The 19,420-nt window shown below is 45.6% G+C and overlaps 1 protein-coding gene and 1 long non-coding RNA gene across 17 annotated transcripts in view; one reads left to right on the plus strand and one right to left on the minus strand.

Moving 5' to 3' along the window:
• Myt1l (myelin transcription factor 1 like) overlaps positions 1-19,420 on the plus strand; it is a 391,301-nt gene that overhangs the window by 344,220 nt on the left and 27,661 nt on the right. For 15 of the 16 annotated variants that reach the window (XR_015045201.1, XM_085830269.1, XM_085830266.1 and 12 more), the window contains 2 exons: positions 11,672-11,734; positions 18,847-18,930. Coding sequence is in view for 15 of the 16 variants with exons in the window: in XM_085830269.1 (XP_085686395.1) it covers positions 11,672-11,734; positions 18,847-18,930 (147 nt within the window). In the remaining variant the exon portion in view is untranslated. The remainder of the gene's footprint in view (positions 1-11,671; positions 11,735-18,846; positions 18,931-19,420) is intronic. The other variant, XM_085830272.1, reaches the window with a different exon arrangement.
• Positions 1-19,420, minus strand: part of LOC147001210 (uncharacterized) — a 45,877-nt gene that overhangs the window by 13,195 nt on the left and 13,262 nt on the right. The window lies entirely within an intron of this gene.

Raw genomic sequence — 19,420 nt, forward strand, 5'->3', positions numbered from 1 at the left:
CAAAAAGTAAAATCAAAACAAGATCTAAACTTGCACACCCCTGAGTTCTGTGGCCCTAACTACAATCCTGTATGCTGGTATGCATGTAAAGATGGATGTAAGACTTAAAAAAAAGTCCACTCTGAGAACGGGATGTTTCAACACTGAGTAGGCCTGTCTGGGTATGTCTGTATTTTCATAGTGCTGTGAGCTCTACAAAGTAAATGAGCCTGAAAGACTAGGTAGGGTTTCTGCAGAAAATCAGGCCCTGGACTGGACAGACATGACTTACAGCCTAGCATCCACATGGCAAATTGTGAGTCGATTCCTCTTTCCTCAAAACAGGAGCTGAGCCCTCCATCCCAGCACAACCCCTGACCTAGATACCAGGAGCCATATCAGGACTCAGTAACATAGCCTCACTGCTTAGTGAGCTGGCTTCATGGAAGAATGGCCCTCAGCTCACCTCTCCTGTAAAGGTAGTTTCAAGGATAGCACACTCAGCCCACAGAGCAAAGATCTCCAGCAGATATACAGTGAAGGCTCTGGCTGGAAAGAAAGCCAAGGGGGAAGCAGGATGTGGCCTAGTTATAGAGGAGACAGCTGTGCCATGACCTGAGTTCCCTGCAGTCCAGTAGACAACAGAAGAACATTCCGTCTGGTTATATCATCTGCACTTCAGGTTAGGTTTGCAAGTCAGAAAACAAGAGCCTAGTGACTTCCCTGGAATTGGTGAGCCCTAGTAAGGAGGGGTCTCGATATACTTCCCACCTCCCTTTGGTCCAGAGGTCCTGAGTGCCAGTGTAGCAAGAGGAATGAATGGAACCAGGTGGGAGATGTTACTACTCAGCCTTGTCCTAGAGAGCTACATCATAGAAAGTAGAGGACAGATGGACACAGCTTCTCACATTTGCATCTGGAAGCCAGAGAGGAATATCACAGATGGTGGAGGGGGAAGACTTTATCCTAAAGCGATAGTTTTCAACCTTCCTAATGCTGCAACCCTTTAATACAGATCCTCATGCTGTGGCAACACCCAACATAGCATTATTTCATTGTTATTTTATAACTGTAATTTTGCTGCTGTTAGGAATTGTAATGTAAATATCTGATTTGCAGGATGTCTGATATATGATCCCCCAAGGGGTTGTGTCCCACAGGTTAAGAACTACTACCCTAGAGGTTATTGGAGGTCAATTCCTAGAAGAGAAGACCAAAGAGGCAGAGCCACTAACTTCCCTCATAGTGGGTGTTCCTTCAGATGCCTGTAAAAGGATTCTATATCCATCTATCCTCAGTCACAAGAATCCTTGGGCTTTCTAATGCATGCCACAGATAGACCTGAGTATTTGCTGTGGTCAGCTGTCCAAGGCTCAGCCTAGAAGGTCTCTGAGGTCACCAGCAGGTGTCACTTCAAACCACCCTGTGGGGATCTCACACTTGTTTGGAGTTGCCAGTCTGTTCTCTCGTGGCTTCAGGAGAGGAGATGCGTTCTGTGCTAGCCAGCCAGGGTTGGAGTACTCTTCTGAGGGCCTGTGAGCAGGTGGGAGCAGTCCTGCCTTCTCCTCCTGAGATTTGCTCTTCAGATGTACCTGTGACAGTGCCTGCCCTGTCCCCTTGAGTCCTCGTTTCTCTGAACTAACTCCCAGTACTGCCCATTCAAGCAGCATATCTGAGTTCTTTCACATTTCTGGTCTTTTGGGAATGTGGCCTACTTCTTGCTCTCCCTGAGAGGGTACAGGAGGGACAGGCATTCCAAGTTGTCATGGAAGAAGGTATCGGGCACAGATGGACGTGATCTTGGAGCCCTGGGTCTCAGCAAGTCCTCCTTCCCACTCTTTCTGCTATGGCTTGCTTCTTAGTATGTCCTTGTAAGCTCATCTATTCTTCATGCAGCCTATTCTCTCAGACTTCTCTTCAGACAACTCCCAGATGAGCAAAGCTCTCTATTCTCTGGCAGGCCCCACAGTGGACAACACTTTCTAGAGTGTCCCTAGGAAGAGGATACCTGTCCTTCCAAGCCCAGGTCCCCTAAGTTAGCAGTCTTTGGTCAAGGCACATCCAGAGGTTAGAAGCTTTGAGAAGGATCCTTGATCTTCTCTCCAGGAGGTAGAATAGGAACCGAGTCCTGGAGTGAGCAGAATTGTCATGATCCTCTGCCTTCAGGACATACCTGGCAGAGCTCCCAGTCATGGGGGAGACCATGCAGTAGCATCAGTGCACCATGCAGTAGCATCAGTGCTGTGTGTTCTTAGCACTCAGTACTGCCTTCTACCACCACCTCCTCCTCCTCCTCCTCTCCCTTCTACCCTCCCACTACATTCATTCACCCTTATTCTTTTTCCTGCCGTTGAACACCCATTACTAGAACATACATCTTGCAGTCCAGGTTTAGGGCATGTCTTCTGTGGTAGTTGTACTGTCTCCTGACTCCAGCTCTCTGAACAGCTCTCCTAGAACTCAAAGGGAAGGCACGGAAATTGGGCAGAGCTTGGTGTTAGACATCACCGATGGCTCTTGGTCACTTGTCCATATAAGCTCATTTCGTGTTAGCACAAGCTCTCTCTCTCTCCACATTCCATAGGCCCTGTGAGGTCTGTAGGAACCAGAGCATAAAAAGTACAGGCAGAGGTACACATGAGCACGTGCAGGAGGGACTGAGCACATGAAGCAGTGATGGATCCAGACATTAGAAAATCTGCTCGTGGCCTAGCATGGGGAATACAGCTATAATCCAAGAATGTAGAAGGCTGAAGCAGAAAGATCACAAGTTCAAGGCCAGCCTGGGATTCACAAGAAAGACCTTGTCTCAAAAAGAAAAATCAAAAGATTCTAATCAAAGAAAATACCAGAAAGGGAGAGGGTAGAAGAGAGCTTTCTGTAAAACTTGCCTCATTGCCCTGGAATCCTTCCCTGTAAAATAAGGAATTGGATTAATTTATTTCTAAACTATATTGTAAAACCAAGTCTGCAGAAACTCTTAATTGATTTGAGCACACAATTTGTCTCAAGACCAGGGAGAAATACAGGTGGTTTTGGAAGAAGGGTAGATATTTTTCATGCTAAGGTACTAAAAGATGGAAACTAAACAGAACAATGAGATTTAAATGAAGACAGAAAGAGGAGGAAAGCAGAGAGACAGGATCTGTGCAGAAGATATCAGTTGTCCTGGAGTGCAGGACAGCATGAACTGGTTAACTCCCTGGGTTTTATGTGAAGTCCACAGAGGGGCTTTGGAAATAAAAGATCCTGGTTGGCTATGATGATGCATGCCTCTCCCTGGCACTCAGAGACTGAACCAGGAGGCTCTGTGGGTTGAGGCTAGAAACAGAAGAGCCTGTGTACAAGTTACAAGTAAGTAAGTAAATGGGCTACAAGTGTAGAAAATACAGCAAACAGAAAGGGAGACTAAGTATTAGAAGTGACCATCTAGTTCCAAAGAAAAACCAAGGTCACCTCACTACCTGACTGGTAAACCTACCTGTCTTAAAGGCTGGGGTCAGATGCCTTCAGAAACTAAACTGATTCTAAATGACTCGACCTCTTTCTGCCTATAACTGCAAAGGAGCATTGAGCCATCTTTGGCAGAGAGTGAAGCTAACCTTCAGTGCCTCCATGTGCTCTGATGGCTTGAGCGGTGGCCAGCCATGCAGCATCCCCTCGGGTGGGAACCAATGGAATGGGCCTCTCCTGCACACGGAGCCTTGGCATCCTTGGGAAACTTGTCTGGTACATTCTCCACCCTGACTCTATGTGTGAACAAATGCACGCTGTTAGTAGTGGTTGAGTGGAAGAGCACCGTGGATGAGTTAGACCATCTGTCCATCTGTCTGGTATGGGGCCCGGTTCTCCATGGCTTAGAGCTTGAGTGTTAGCATGAGGAACTCTGGACATGGAACTCCACCCCTCCTTCCCTGTCTCCTCTTAATGTGTTCCAACTGAAAGACATGGTGAATATTGGGCAAATCTGTGTAAAGATTATTAGACATGTTCACTGGTGCCTTTTGGTTCCTTTGTGAGAACACTTTTGGATTATTGTGTGTAGAGTGGGCGTGGTTATGTTTACATACCTGCACCCTGCATCTGGGGCCAGAGGATCCATCCCAACAACTCTTTAACCGTGGCACTAACTTAGGGCTCAGTGCAATCAACTGAAGGTGAGTATTCCTCCGTCCAGCCCCACCTTCCAGCACTGGGTGAAATCCTCCTGCATGTCAGATGTGGAGCCCCGTCACCCGCCATGAACTAAGTGGTGTGATACGTTCTTAACTCACCATAGAGGGTGAGAGGTTAGGAATGGTGGTTTCTGTTGCCTTGAGCCCGCTGCACTAGTCACCTTTTGTATTTTTTTTTTTTTTTGCATGGGTTCTGACTGCGGCTGCCCCGCCTCTTGTTTAGCTGGTCCCCTGCTGCTGGACGTGCATGTGCTCTGGCAGCAGTTTCCCATGGACACATCCTGTTAAGTGAATGGGACGTCAGGATGTGCTAGGTATGTTCTGCCGCCCTGACAGGAGCCCACTGCTGATGTTCCTGGGATGTCCTCCAGCCGTGCAGTAGGTCACAGTGATGGCAACCAGGGGTGTGAGTTAGATGTCTTCCCACAGACTCAAAGGGCAGCATGATCCACACACATGACTTCTGAGTTAAGACCTATAGCTGCATGATTGAGACACAAAAGCAGAGCTGCATGCAGCATGCCAGTCCAGCTGCCATGCAGCCTGGGTGCCGCCCTTGGGCCAAGCCTGAGCTCCAGTGGCCCACAGAAATGAATCAGACATGGCCAGGCTGCTGGTCAATTCTGAGATGAATCCCCTATCCCTAACACCAGGGGCACTGTGGGACCAACTGAGTTGAGTCCATGGCTAAAGGCTGCATCTACTCAGTGCATGTTAGAGATCCCCCTTGCTGATAGCAAGCTTGTGGTTTCCTCATCAACATGAGACCGACTTTGAGAAGTTCCTATTCCCAATGGGTTGTACCATACGCCTGAGATCTAAGTACACTTTAGAGAATGCCTTATATATTCTAGCTAGGACACTTGGTCCTGCATTGCTTAGCTCTGGCTAGGTTAGTGAGACAGCATACATATGGTGGAACTTGAGGATACTTTTACCATCCTTTACACTTTGGCATGGTTAGAATGGTGGTGCAATGACCTGTAGCACTCTAAAGTGCCACACAGGCCTATAACACTGGAGCAGAAAGTTAGAACATGCATATGCTGTAGACCTGCATGTGGCAGGCTATTCCATCCAGGTCTGTCTCTGATGTAGGTACAGTGACACACCACCACTGATGCATCTCAGAACATGCTCCCTGGGTTAGGTGACCACCATATTGGGCATCACAGAACTAACGAGCTTCTCAAACCATCAAATGGGTATTTGTTTTCCTCCTGGAGCTGTGGGGCTCCCTGAATCTGTCAACAGGGAATCACTATATCTGGGCTTCACAGTATCTTTTACATGATGATACATCTGTACCAGAGGACTAACCATCTTCAACGCTTTAGCTAAATATTACATGAAGGGCATTTAAACAAGTATTTCCTATTTATTGGTTTGCTTTTGAGTGTAACTGCAAAAGAAAGGGCTTAGAACCACAAAAGAAGCATCGTGTCTTTATGTATTACATATGTCAGCAAATCTAACCCGGTGACCACTAATATTATGGAATGTGCAGGTTTTCTCAGTATACATGCGTCCTGAGTGTAACACTATGGAAAGCCCTCATCTGCCTCTGGACTTTCAGAATACAGTGAGAGCTTCTCTGCACAGGTTCAGGGAGATGCAGCTCCAGGCCTGGGGCCTGCATTTGTTGCTCGTGCTCTGTGATATCTGCATCTCTAAATAGCAAGCTAGTCCCTACCCACCCTCCCTAGAAAACCTTGAAAAAGGCAAATCAGGGCAGGGCAGAGCCGTGAGGGACAGGGGAGAAATGGGCTCCTGGAGGAGGAAGCGGCTCCACCCAAAGAGGAGACATTAAGAGGTGACCTGCCCAGCCGGGTACCAGATCCCCTGAGCTATGTTACATCTGAACAGCATTCTAAGTCTGCAGCAGTCAGGTGGAATTACAAATAAAGAGAAAGTTACCAAACACCTTACAAATTGAAAAGTAACTTAAAGATTTTGTCTTCCCTTGAAGTTGAGGTAATGTGTTTCAGAACTGTCAGATGTCCAGTATATTCCTGAGAAGTCACCTGCTTTCTTTCTGTTTGGGGCGGGGTGGGGGGGGGGGGAGTAAGGTTGTAACCTAAAGGTAACTGTATGACATTTGTCCATTTAAAAATGTCTTTATTGTTTCTTTCTCTACAGTCCTTTATTGTTTTCCTTTTATGTGACAAGAAAAAAAATGAAAAGAAATATACCTTTAGAACCACATTTGTTTAGAAAAGAAAGCATTCTTAATTAGAATTTCTGTGTCGCCTGGCAAAAGCTTGTGGTCAGAGCCACTACACTTTCTAACTGTAGTGAGCGCAGACACAGGGCCTACTTTGACACTTGTGTTTCTTTCAGAATTGAAGGCACTGAGGAAAGAGGTTTTTTTTTTTTTTTTCCCTCCATGATTTGTGTTTTACTAAAACAGAGCTGCTATGAAACAGGAACAAAAGCGATAGTGGAAAGGGGATCTCTTGAAGTTCTTGAAACCATCAAAGGCCATCTGCCCCACATTGGATGTTAGTGATCTAAGCATTCCCTCTTCTCTGCAGTTTGGCACCTCTGGGCCAGCTCAGCCTGAGAGGATCAGCCAAGGGACATCAGCCAAGGGGACAGCGGTCTAGGCAGGGCTCCACAAGGATGGCAGAACTAGGCTCCATAGTTTAAAGGCTCCTTCAATGAGTAGTTGCTTCTGTCATGAGAGCCCATAAATCACTTGCAGATCCTATCCTGCAGTGACTTGCGAGCCCACTGAATATTGAAGTATTCTTTCTCAGCCAGCATTGGGTGTTGGGTCATGTACCAGTCACACACTGTCCATACCATACTGAAACACTGCACGTGGGGTGTCTTGACATCTGTCTGGCACTGTGACCCCTTTTCATGTACATGGAGGGAGCTAACCCTCATGTTAGCATGTTATGCCCAACCAGAACACGTGGGCTTATGTGACCCCTGCAGTAGAGATGTGGGGTGATGGATGAGTTGGGGAGTTGCTAACATATCACATGACCTTGGCATGGAATGGGGTCCCCTTTAGCCCACAGTGATCAGCAAATGTGTTATACTATGCATACTCACTTAACCAGAGGGTGTATCTCTCATAATGTCATATACTCCACTAACCAAAAGGCATCGATCATAACATCTCATACCCAACCAGAGGGCACACCTATCATGATGTCATGCTCACTTAACTAGAGGGGATACCTACCATGATGTCACATCCTCATTTAAACAGAGGTCACACCTATCATAATGCTACATATTGCTTTACCAGGGGTCACACCTATCATAGCATCATGCTCACATGCTACCAGAGATTTTATCGTGACATCATACTTTATATTCCTTAACATAATTCTAAATGTTGATTTAACCCTCTTACTATGTCTTCTTAAAGAGTGTGGGGATGATATAGAGAAAGGATTTTCTAGACACTTATGAATAATTAACTAGGAAGACAATGTCAGTCAGTAACTGTTCCCATTCTCTCTCCAGGTTATGGGTCTATAAAAAGGCTACCACATGGGGCCGTGTAATGGGACTTGAGTCCCATTGAGGACAAATTCCTATCACAATTGAGGTGTTCTGGCTACTGTCCCATCTTTTTCTAATTCAGCGTTCTCTGACTTTAAGATTATATATTTCAGTATACTGATAGTCATTTTTTTCTGTGTTAGAGGACGTATCTGATACTCTCTGGGTAGGTGTGGCCAGTGTCTGTTCTTAAAGAGGCTCTGTGTTTACTTGGTGATAAATAAGTAGAAAAACAGAAGGCAGAGTGGCCAGGGGTTTCAGACTCCAGTAAGCAGCAGGTAGCTTCCCTGGCAGCAAAGGGTCGAGCCCTGGGATCAGAAGGGTCTATGAGAACTTTTGGATGTCTGCTGAATCTGCATGTCTCTCCAATTAAGCACTATTTAAGACATTTTAAAATTATTTTTCTGTCACGGTTCTTCAAGACCAGTGTTCACAGCCAGAGAGCAATATGTACCACCAAAAAATATTTTCTTTTATTATCACAAAGACAAAACCAGGTTATAGCAAGAAGACCAGGGCGTTTTGTCTCACAATCTAAGAAGCAGAGTATGAAATGAGATTACTTATTCCTCATTTCCTTTCTTACTCCTATTCCCATTGTAATGAAAAAGAATATACCGATAAAGTGAAGCACTTTGCTTAACAAACTTTACATCCTTAAGTATAAAAGCCTAAAATAACCCCCTACTGCTGTCCATGGCTGCTATTAGGAAAGCAAGAAGGGCCATCGAACAGTGTCCTTTAAAACCTCCCCTGGCCTGCCAGAAGCACTTCAGTGTTGACAGCCAAGCCATTGCCTCCCCCTAGGGAGCTGAGGGCCGTTTCCATGGAAACCCAGCCCATCTCTTCTGTGGTTTCAAAAACCCAAGCTGTGCACACAGGCTGCCTCTGATTGTCCCACGTGGGCCTCCCTTCCTGGGAAGATGTGCTCCTAGAGGGATGGTTACCAGCGTGACAGGGAAAAGTGGATTCCACACACCTCCCCCAGGCCCAGAGTGGAGGAGAAGCCTGAGAGGCAGGTCCCTCTTTTAGAGGAATCTTCATCTCCTCACTTGAGGCTGCAGAAAATTGTGGTTTTGAATATTGAAATTTCTTAAGGCTGGGAAAATTTATATGTAAATCTATGAGTTTAAGAAAGCCTTAAAGTCTTGAATAGTCAGATAGGAATGAATGCCTGGAGCCCCTGCAGGGGAGGGCAGGTGAAGCAGCCCCAGCTCCCTCCCTCGGTCCAACGGTGCCACCTGCTGGTAGACAGTGGCAGGCAGCAAGTGCTTCACCAGTTAGGAGCTCAAACAGTGCAGGGGGAGAGGAGCAATCAGTGGGCCTGCCCTTCTCTGCTCCTCCCAGAGAGGCTCTCTAGCCCCACAGCTACCCTCCTGGCTGTGAGCAGGCCACAGCCTCATGGCTTACAGGTGGTCTCACCTGGTCTGGTCGGGTTCCTGAAAGAAAACCTTCTGCAAAACAATGAAAACCCTGAAAGTGAGAAAATTATTTTTTTCTTTTGTGGTAGGAAGAGTGCATCTTGAACCTCTTTCTTACTAGGTGACAAATTATACCTTTGTAAAGGACAGCCTAACACGTAGAACTTGCCACAAAGGTTTTGTAGGTGGGGTAGGAGAAACCAATTATCGCTGTTCTTTCTTGGATATAAGACCTCATTTTCATTTGAGCCTACTCTTGTTAAAGGAATAAACTCTCAATTAACTTTCACTAGGCTTTAAATTAGGAAGAGCTTTAAAATCTCCCCACAGTAGAAAATAAAGCTGAGTGTAGGTCATTGGTGAGTAGGAAACACGGAGTCTCTTGAAACACCTCCAACCAGAGCTGTTATTCCTTTCAGTATCTCTCAGGATGGTTTCTCTCAGGTGAGTGCCTCAGCATTGGCAAAATCAACCACTGAACAAGCCCACTGAATCACTTCTCAGGAAATATTCTCTCAGCTATTGAGTGACAGGCCTTATCATCACATAGGACGTGAAGGCTAACACAGTTAATCTGTTCAAACCCAAGTCCCCAGTCAGGGATCGAGCTGCTATTAACAAGTAGGTTTCATGCAAACACCTCAGCCTTGTTCTGTAGCCAATGGCTCTTTCAAAGGTCCACCTCCTCCTGTGTGGACCCGAGGACTCCACAGACACCTCTACTGCCCTGCCATTCAGGTGGCTTTGCTCCTCCCCTAACACAGGCCATAAATTAAACTCTACCCTGACATGTGGTGTGGAAGATACCGACCTCTATCCCTGAGACCTAGATACACATTCCCTTTCATGGGGCCAGAGGGAAATTAGAAAATTTCTAAACCCTGAAACTTGTTTATGCATCCAAGTGTGGCAATCTGCCATTTGCACATTTGAAACTGGTCCAGTTCCTGTGTGCCCACCTGCTCCTTGGCACTGTGTCATCCAGTCTGGAGAAAGCACATCTGTGAGTGACTAGTCTGCCAGCCACAGTGTACCAGGCTTGTGGGCTAGCCTCATTTTTGCGCACGGGTAGCCTTCCAGTCTCACCTCTATACTTAGCTAACATGCTGGCCCACCCTCAGCATTGCTAAGCAGAACCATGCTGAACAGAGGGAAACTAAGACCTTTGGAAGCATCTGCGGACTGTCCTCATGTGTGGCTTTGTTCTTGACCTGGGTTCAGGCTTCCCCTGGGTCTGCACAAGTGCACAGAGCATGGTCGGTCTTCTCTTCAATAACAGATGGTATTTTGTTCACTGGATCACTAAATCTGTTATTTAATGGAAAGGGTATTTTTTTCCCTCAACTTCTGTCCCTTAGTTTTGTCTTCCTGGTGGTACAAAGGCAATGAGGTTGCTTTGATAAGTAGGTTTTTGCATTGCAATCTGCTTTTTTCTTGGGATGGTGTATTTAAGAAGTTATACAGATGACTGGGAGATTGCTCCATGGTAGAAGTGCTTGCTTTGCAAGCATTAAGAGCTTAATGTCATCCTCTGAACCCACTGGAAAAATAAAATTAAAAAATTTCATAGCAGACCTTTTGGCACAGGCTCATGATATCCGGCACTAGGAGATAGAGGTGTGTGTATCCCTAGGGTGACTAGCCAGCCTGATCTACTTGTTACGTTCCAGGACAGTCAGGAGCTCTGTCAGAGAGATGAGAGGTAGGTAGGTAGGTAACTGAGTAATGATACTGATGCTATCCCTGGCTTCCACATGCACATACCCTAACACACACACACACACACACACACACACACACACACACTACTTAGAGAGAAACAATTATAAAAACCCATCACTAATGCAAGCTGGCCTTAAGATGCCAGATGACTTTGTTTCTGTGGGTTTACACAGACTTTGTAGAGATGCCTGTGGCTAATATGAGATCCCTGTCAGGGCATGCAGATGCACCTCCTACAGTATACCCCAGAATAGAAATGTAATAGGCTTAAGGTAAAACAGATCTCTAGAGGGGTCCATGACTAGGGAACCACCCCAAACAAACTCAGGTTCCAGCTGTTGCCTTACCTGGGTTCTAGGCTCCCCCAGACTAGACAGCATTGTGAGGACATGGCAGGAATCCCCGTGCAGAGCTGGCTCAGATTATCCATGCCCTTAGCCATGGTGTATATCTTTCCATGTTTGTATCTTGTCATGTGTAAGTTGGGATTGCAAGCCCTACAGTAACTGGCCTTGGCTAAGTTCAAAGAACAGTAGGGTACACAAAGGCCATTTAGGGGTCCACAAACCTAGTGACAGAGGATACAAGGTGCTTGAGAGACTGAAAAGACCTAAGAGGTCACAAAAATTCATGCACTTTTGGGCATGTCCTTGTGCTGGGAAGGAAGGAAGTAGAAATGGATTTGTATGTGGTAATGATCTTGAGTGAGCTAGAGAGCTCCCAGATCAATTTAGTCTCTCTCAGTAGCAAGGGTACACAACAAAGAGCTTGCCTTTTGGATAAATAAAGTCTATTACCCAGGGGGATTGATTTCCTTCAAGTAAATTACCCCATTTGCATTTGTACTTGTAGGTGCCCCACCCCTGGCTGTGACGGTTCTGGACACATCACTGGCAATTACGCTTCTCATCGAAGGTATGTAGACTCCTCAGAACCATCCTCTCTCCCCAGAGTAGCAGCTCCATCCTGGCAGAGGTGCTGCACTCTCAGATGAGGTACAGACTGGCTATGTACCTCATATAGCTATCCTCAGCTAAGGATCCTGACTTGGGGCCTAATGGTCATCTCTCCTGGGTCTGTATTCCACCCTAGAGCAGCAAGAGGCCACCAAAACATTTCCAGTGCTCCAGTCTAGAAGAACAAAGGAAAAAAATTCATCTCTAAGTACGTTATATCTGAAAATACCCCATGTAGGCTAGTCCCGTTAACATTAGGATTCGAAGCATAAAGCTGTGCAGTTACTATACACAGGATTGACTACCACAGAGAGGCTTATTGTTAAATTTCAATTTCTCCCAATGAAAACAGAGAGGCTACAATATGACACAGAACTCCCACCACGTGAGCTAACAGAAGTCCTCCACTGTCTGGCATCCCATCAGTATAGTGGAAGTGCACACTTTATGACAGGTACTATGTGGAGAGTTGAAGGAAAGTCTTGGTGATTCCATCGTAGACTAAGAGTAGGCAGGATTCTTGGTTAAGGTGGCAAGCCAACTCTCCTCAAGGAGCCTGGTGACAGTTTCAGGAGTCCTACATCACAGCCTCAAAACTAGACACCTGTAAGGACAAGTGGGGATCCATAGCCATCAGCAGGTGGCAAACCATTGTCAGAACTAGCAGTGCCTTGATGACTCCTTAATGTTAGTTGCTGCTGAGGGCGGGCAGGGTACATTATGACCAGAAGGCAGGCAGGGTATGAGATGACTGAGGCAGGCACTGGAAGTTTTACTAAGCTGGCTTGGCAGGATTCTTGCTCATACTTTATTCTGTGAGGACAGAGGTGGACCCACAGTGGGGATCCTCAGGTTTTTGTCACAGAGGATGATCTCTACCACATTCTGAGAACTTGGGAGTTTTGCGGGGCCACCCCTGTCTGTAGGAACAGAATATGCACATGCTTCCAAGGTGCAGAGGAGGCTGTGATGTCCACAAGGCTTTCCCAGGTGCAGGGATGCCGACATTTGTGAATCAACAATTCTTTGCTATGAAGTCTCCTTCAAACTATAGGCTGCTGAATGGTAGCATGATCTGCATCCTTGAGTGCCAATCAAGTGCCTCCAGACTTAGTCCCCCAGGTTAGGAGAGGTTTCTACCTTTCACTTGTATTGCCAGGTGTGCAAGACAGACTGAGATCTTTCTGAAAGCAGTTCCAGAGTAGATGGCTGCTTTATATTAAAAAGAATTTAAAAACACTCAAGTTAAATGTATAAAGTCAGGAACATTCTACTCTAGTCTTTATATTCATTTATTTAGAAGTAAATGCTTATAAAACATTCATCATTTTGTAAGTCTGTATAGCTGAAGATGGAAGTTTCCTGATCAGCCCACATCCAGTGTCTTATTTTCTACTTTAAACACAAGGCATTGTATATCTACTTCTGATCATGATGAGTACCAGCGTTTTTACTCATTTGGCTTTTAATTTAAGAGTGTTAGGTGTTAGTAAGATACAAGTGTTTCATTAAAATGCAATTTAGATCCAGGCATGATGGTTCACATCTGTAATCCCAGCACTTGGAAGCAGAGGCAGGAGGATCACCAAGAGTGGGCTACAGAGAGAGATTTTGTCTCAAAATAATGTGGGATTAGTGTATGAGTTTGTATGTATGTATGTATGTAATATGATATATATATATATATGGTGTGTATGAAAATGTGTATACATATGTATGTGTGTTGTGTATTTTTGTATACATGTACAGTATGTGTTTCTATGTGTATATGTGAGTATATGGTATGATTGTGTGCATATGTGTAGTATGTATAGATGTATTCAGGCTGTATATGTTTGTTGTATATCTTTGTCCTCATGTGGTATGTGTGTGAGAGTTTGTATTTAAGCTGTGGTCTGTGCTGAACTGGCTTTATCAATAGAGTTGCAAAGCAAATTTGGTTTTGAGGAGAAACCTTTGGGCAAATATTGCCCTACAGCAGGTTTAGCAAACAGAAAGTAGAGTGTATTGAAGTGCTGTGTAACAGCAAGTCCCTTTACATAGAAGTTGAAATAGAGTCAGGCAAAAGTATGGCATTCAGGTCACAGCTCTTATGTAAATTTTCCAATAAGGAAATACTGAGGTCACAGCTCAATAAGCTAAGGTCAGTAAGTTGAATAAAGACATAGCCTATGGCTAGATGATCGTTAGGAATCTTCTTTCAATCTTATGGTCTTGAGTCCCTTCCCAGGAACACAGCCATGAGATACTTGTACAGAAACCATAGAGAAAAGTTTTTCTAGGCAGGGATATACTGGGCTCTCCAGATATGCCACAGTTCAGCTCAGTTTTTAGTTCAGAGCATCTTCATGCCATAGTAAGAAGTGAGGTCTCAGAACAAGGATTATAAGCAAGCCAGAGTTAGAGCCCATTGATAGTTCTGGTACCCATGGGTTTGTCCTTCCTGGTCACAGAATGGGTACACACACACCCTTGTCTGGGGTTACAGGATAGCCTTGTTCTATGACCCAAGACACTAGAAGAATACATAGACCTCTTTGTAATATAAATGAACTGCAGGCTTTGTCTTAGTCAGTGTTCTATCACTGTGAAGAGTCAGTATGACCACAGCAACTCCTATAAAAGAAAGCATGTAATTGGGGCTTGCTTTCTTTTAGAGGTTCAGTCATTATTATGGCATGGAGCTTGATGGCACACAAGCAGAGAGGATGCTAGAGCAGTTGCTAAGCATTCTACATCTCGATCCACAGGCAGCAGGAAGAGAGGGACCGGGCCTGGCTCAGGCCCTTGAAACTTCAAAGCCCACCTCACCACGCAGTGACACACTACTTCCATCATGGCCAAACCTCCTAATCCTTCCCAAGTAGTGCCACTTCCTGATGTAGCATTCAAACATGTGAGTTTAAGGGGGCCACCATTCTTATTCAAACTACCACAAGACTGCATGCCTCCTTCAGCTGCTTTCTGCACACTGGCGACAAGGAACCCATTCTTTATTGGGTCTGAGGAAACTGAGGCTCAAGAGGTAAACTAGAAGAGCTGGAACTCAAGTCATGGTGTCCGGTCAAGTTTCACATCTCCATAGACCTATGAGCCCAGAACAATACTGGAAGACCATGGGGTTGGAGACAACCCACAGGGAAAGGGTACACCCCGAGACGTGCTAGACAAGATGCAGTTTGGGACTTAATTAGCTTATATTTGAACAGTGAAGTAACTTCCAGTCATAGTGTCATATCTGAACGCCTTTGACCTTATCTTAACAAATCTTTGTGGACCATGATGCTTTCTGAAACTTTGATCCATTATCCTTCCTCCCACTGTCCTCCATGGGCCTGTGAAGCTTTCACAATCTGCAGTCGTCATCTGACTTTGTCTTGGAATTCTTGATCATTCCCTCAGCTTCTCAAGGATCTTTTGGTTCTTTTTCCATCCTTCATGGGAACCTTCTTCATCTGCAGGGTTTTTGTTTTTGTTTTTGTTTTAAAACAGTGGTGCAGTGGCTTCTGAATGCTCCTACCACAGGCTCACAGGGGCTTCCCTGTTCTCTGATTGATCCCTCCATTTGCCTTTCCAGCAGGATCATACAATAGCAAGACATACCCAAGACCCCTTTGTTCCTCCTTTGTATCCCACAGGGGATTTTGTGCCTCCCATGTAAGTGCTGGGACATCTTCAGGGGCAACCACTAACCTCCCAAAACACAGGATTGCACTATGTAAGCTCAGCGTGCGCTGAGCTTCACACACACATGGTCTCAATGCCTGTGAGATTATTTTACCTTAGTTGAAATGAGGAATTGAGGCTGGAGTGCAAATTTGCCATGCTGTCAGCTCAGCATCTTCTCAAGTCCTTTCCTCTTGTTCTTTTGTGAGGTGAAAGACCCGAGGCTGCAGCCAGAAGACTGGCAATACTTTCTACTGTTTCACTGTGTTCTGAAAAGTCCAGACAATGATCCCAGAGGTCTCAATGCCTATGGGTGTGTCTTCCCCGCTATTAGGAGAAGCATCACCCCACCCAAAGATAGGGATAAGGCAGCATCTGGAAGCACAAAGAGAAAGGCTTCTTCGAGGGTCACAGAACCAGAAGGTTGTAACCTTCATGGGGGAGCTATGGAAACCACATCATGAAAACTGCTGACAGAAGTTCCTCACATGCTACAGGGACAACCCTTACCTTACCCACGGGAGGCTAAATGAGCAACATTCTGGCCTGGAGGTGACATTTTTCCATCCAGACAGCTCCCAGGTGCTAGCCTGTAGTCCTCTCACCTTACTACCTGAGCTGGCTAAGGCCCAGCCTACTCTATCCCTCTACCCTAGGAAATCAAGTATTACAATGGTATATCTAGTTTAAAAAAAAAAAACCCACCTACAATTCAGTAAAAGTCCCAGATGAGCTGTTTTCAGTTTGAGGACCATTGCAGCATTTCACTCCATGAAACAGCAACCTCTGGATGAGAAGAACAATGGAGGAAAGCAGGAGCTTATAACTGACTCAGACTTACATCCCTCATAAGGCAAGAGACAGAGCAGTAGGCAAAATTCAAGGACAACAGCAATCCAGAGACTTCTAGTTCTTTCTTTGGGATGGATTTAAACAGGGCAGTTCGTTGTTATGCCAGACAAAACTGGCTTGCTTAAGAAGTTGACTGTCGCCTGTCTGACCCTGATTTGCTTAGAGATGTGAACATCAATGTGACATGTTGACATATTCTACCAAAACCTTCTGTGGTTGTCACATATTTCAAATGTATACAGTTTCAAGTAAAAATATAAATATCTAAAGAATCTCTGAGCCAAGAATAGTGACTTGTGGGAAACACAGTCTCTGCTTTGGAGATACTTAGTAATTTATAGCCTGATTCCAAATGTCAGCCAGAAATTTAGAGTTCCATAGATATTTATTGATCATATACTATATTCTAGAAGTCAAGAAACAGTGGTAACCAAGAAAGTTCTATCCTAATCTATGAGGAAAGAGATGGAGAGATGCACAAACCTTGGTGGGGCCTTGGGCAGCTTCAGGCAGAAGAGTGAGTTGGGTATGGGAATTGGTTTTCAGGATGAGGTAAGTTCTGCATCCTCCAAGCTAGGAATGGTGGCACACTGGTCATCTTTCCAACACAAGCCCTTTGAGCGTATATACAAATGCATTCAGCACAGAGATCACTCAAGGTTATAGTAAGGAAGGTGGCAGTGGTCAAAACTGAGTGGCCACATCATGATCTGAGTGGTGAAACTTCTAGATCGGATGGAGATGGGATCTGCTCAAACATGTTGCCTGTGAGATTCTTAAATAAGGCAGCTAAGCAAGGCAGGCTTGACCGGAAGAAACAAAGCTTTCTCTCGCCAGGCAGGAGAAGTCTGCCTTCACTGAAGGAGTCAGTGGAAAGAAAATGTTTAGATGCAATATTTAGAGAGGACAGATGGGCATGCATAGAGCCTTAGGCCTCTCTCAAGGTTGAACACCTGCATATATGTATCTGTTACTAATCTAGAAAGAGAAGAAACTGGTTTCTTGTGGTTGCCAGTTTGGATCCTAGAAAAGACTACAGATGTTAGGGAATCCCTGTACCCTCCCTGGGCTTCTGTTCTCCTGGCCTTCCTATGGGGGCTCCTCTAACATGTTGGTCCCAGGTACCATGATCAGAGATATGGCCAAGTACTACTAGTAACAAAACTGACTCTTCAACAGCATGCCTGATGCCATTCCCAGGCTAATAAAGTCTCCATGAGAATCTCTTGAGTCTATGAAGAATAATAGGTTCATGTCCTTGCTTTACAGCAAAAATAGAGACACTGTGTGTCTGGTGTTGTAGCTCAGTTGGTAGTGTGTTTCCCTGAGTTCAGTTCTCAGCAATATATAAAACCGGTTGAGATCGTACACGCTGCCTGAAATCTCAGGATCATAGCACTGACAAGGTGGGGAGTAAGAGTGATAAATTCAAGATCATCACAGGCTACGAACTAAATTGATGCCAACCTGAGATTGTGTGTGTGTGTGCATGTGTGTAAAACAAAAGAAAAGCAAAAACAAATAGTGTAGTAAGTCACTGGAAGTCCTTGATTGTGGCCTTGGGGGCTTTGGGGCTCAGCTGTGGGTAGAAACCTATCCTTCCCGTTATACTGCTGCACTCAGCAAATACTTGACTATCACAGGCTCTGTGCAAGGCTTTGAGTAGGCGTTAAATATCCAAATGAATGCAAGGCATCTCGCATATCTTTGGGATCACCCTCTTAGAGGAGCCTTTGGTGGAGGAACAGGTGAGCAAGAGAAAGTCAAGGGCTTCTTGGTAGATGTGATTTCTGTGCAGAGGCCAAGTTCATGAGAAGAATGGCAGATTAAGCATACATGAGGCTGAAAAGAAGGTGAAGGTCCAAGGAAGAAAGCCATCATGTGGCACTAAGCTAGAGGTGACAGAGGAATGAATTAGGACAGTTGAGGCAGACTCACAAGCTAAGCACAAGCCAAAGCCTACACTGTGTGTCCCAGTATGAGGTGTTTAGATGTAGGGAGAGATAGTCAGAGGGGTCCTAGCATATGAACCTTCCTTGAGAAGATCTCCAAAGCCTCTATGTCCAAAACCTAGAATGTAAACAAACATGTTGAGACTCCAGCATCCTTCTGCAGATACAACTAGAAGTCCACACTTGAGAGAGGTGAACTGGCTCCCAGTACACACCTTGGCTGCAGGGCTCTTCACTGCATCAAGAAAGGCCTGACTGTCCTTCATGTCACCTCACCATTTGTCCCCTTCCTCTCTTCCTTCCTCCCTACTGCTCCACATGCATCCACAGAATCATCACCATAATCCTTTCCAATTAGTCCTCGATGTCCATTCCCCATGTCCACAGCACCCAGGTCACCCAAGGCTCTTAACTTCCTTGAGAGGGAACTGATAGATAGTACATAGACATTGAGGGGACACAAGGCTGTGTCCAGGATGACCGTCCCATTACATTTCTAATCCACCCCAAGCCCCAGGCTGTAGAGGGACTCAGATCACTGGTGAGGAAGTATTATTCACTTGTCAGTGTTCTGTGTCTCTGAAACCTGTCTCTCCTTCAGCCTTTCTGGGTGCCCGAGAGCAAAGAAGAGCGGCATCCGGATAGCACAGAGCAAAGAGGACAAGGAAGACCAGGAGCCAATCAGGTACGGGGGGCCAGCAAGGTACATACCCACTGAACAGCTATGGGAAAAGGAGCCAGCAAGTTCTAGAAGGAACCTACTGAGGTGATTAACCTAAACCTAAATGCATCTGCTAACTAGCCTCGAAGTTACAGGTGTCCAGCCACAAGTGATGTTTTCCGTGACCCAAATCTCAAGAAACACTACTGTCCCCAGAACTCTGGGACTGCAAACATAGCACCAAATTCCCTGCCAGCATAGCATGCAGTTTTGTAAGACTGGCAGAAGTGCCTTTCCTCCCCTGATGAATGCTTGGGAGGGAGCTGCCTTGTGCCTTCCTCTGCTGCCCAAAGGGCTGGTGCCTCTGCTTGCATTTCATTCTCATCTTCTAGTCCCCTGCTTTCCCTCCCTCCGAGGCTTCCAAGCCTCACATGATAAACCTGGTGGGTCTGTATTCAGTTGATTAATACAAGTACTTTTAGAGCTAAGTTCCCCCCCCCCCCCCACCCAAATA

This window comes from Mus caroli, unplaced genomic scaffold (genome assembly GCF_978045245.1).
Source record: "Mus caroli unplaced genomic scaffold, Mus_caroli_1 scaffold_14, whole genome shotgun sequence".
NCBI classification, from domain to species: domain Eukaryota; kingdom Metazoa; phylum Chordata; class Mammalia; order Rodentia; family Muridae; genus Mus; species Mus caroli.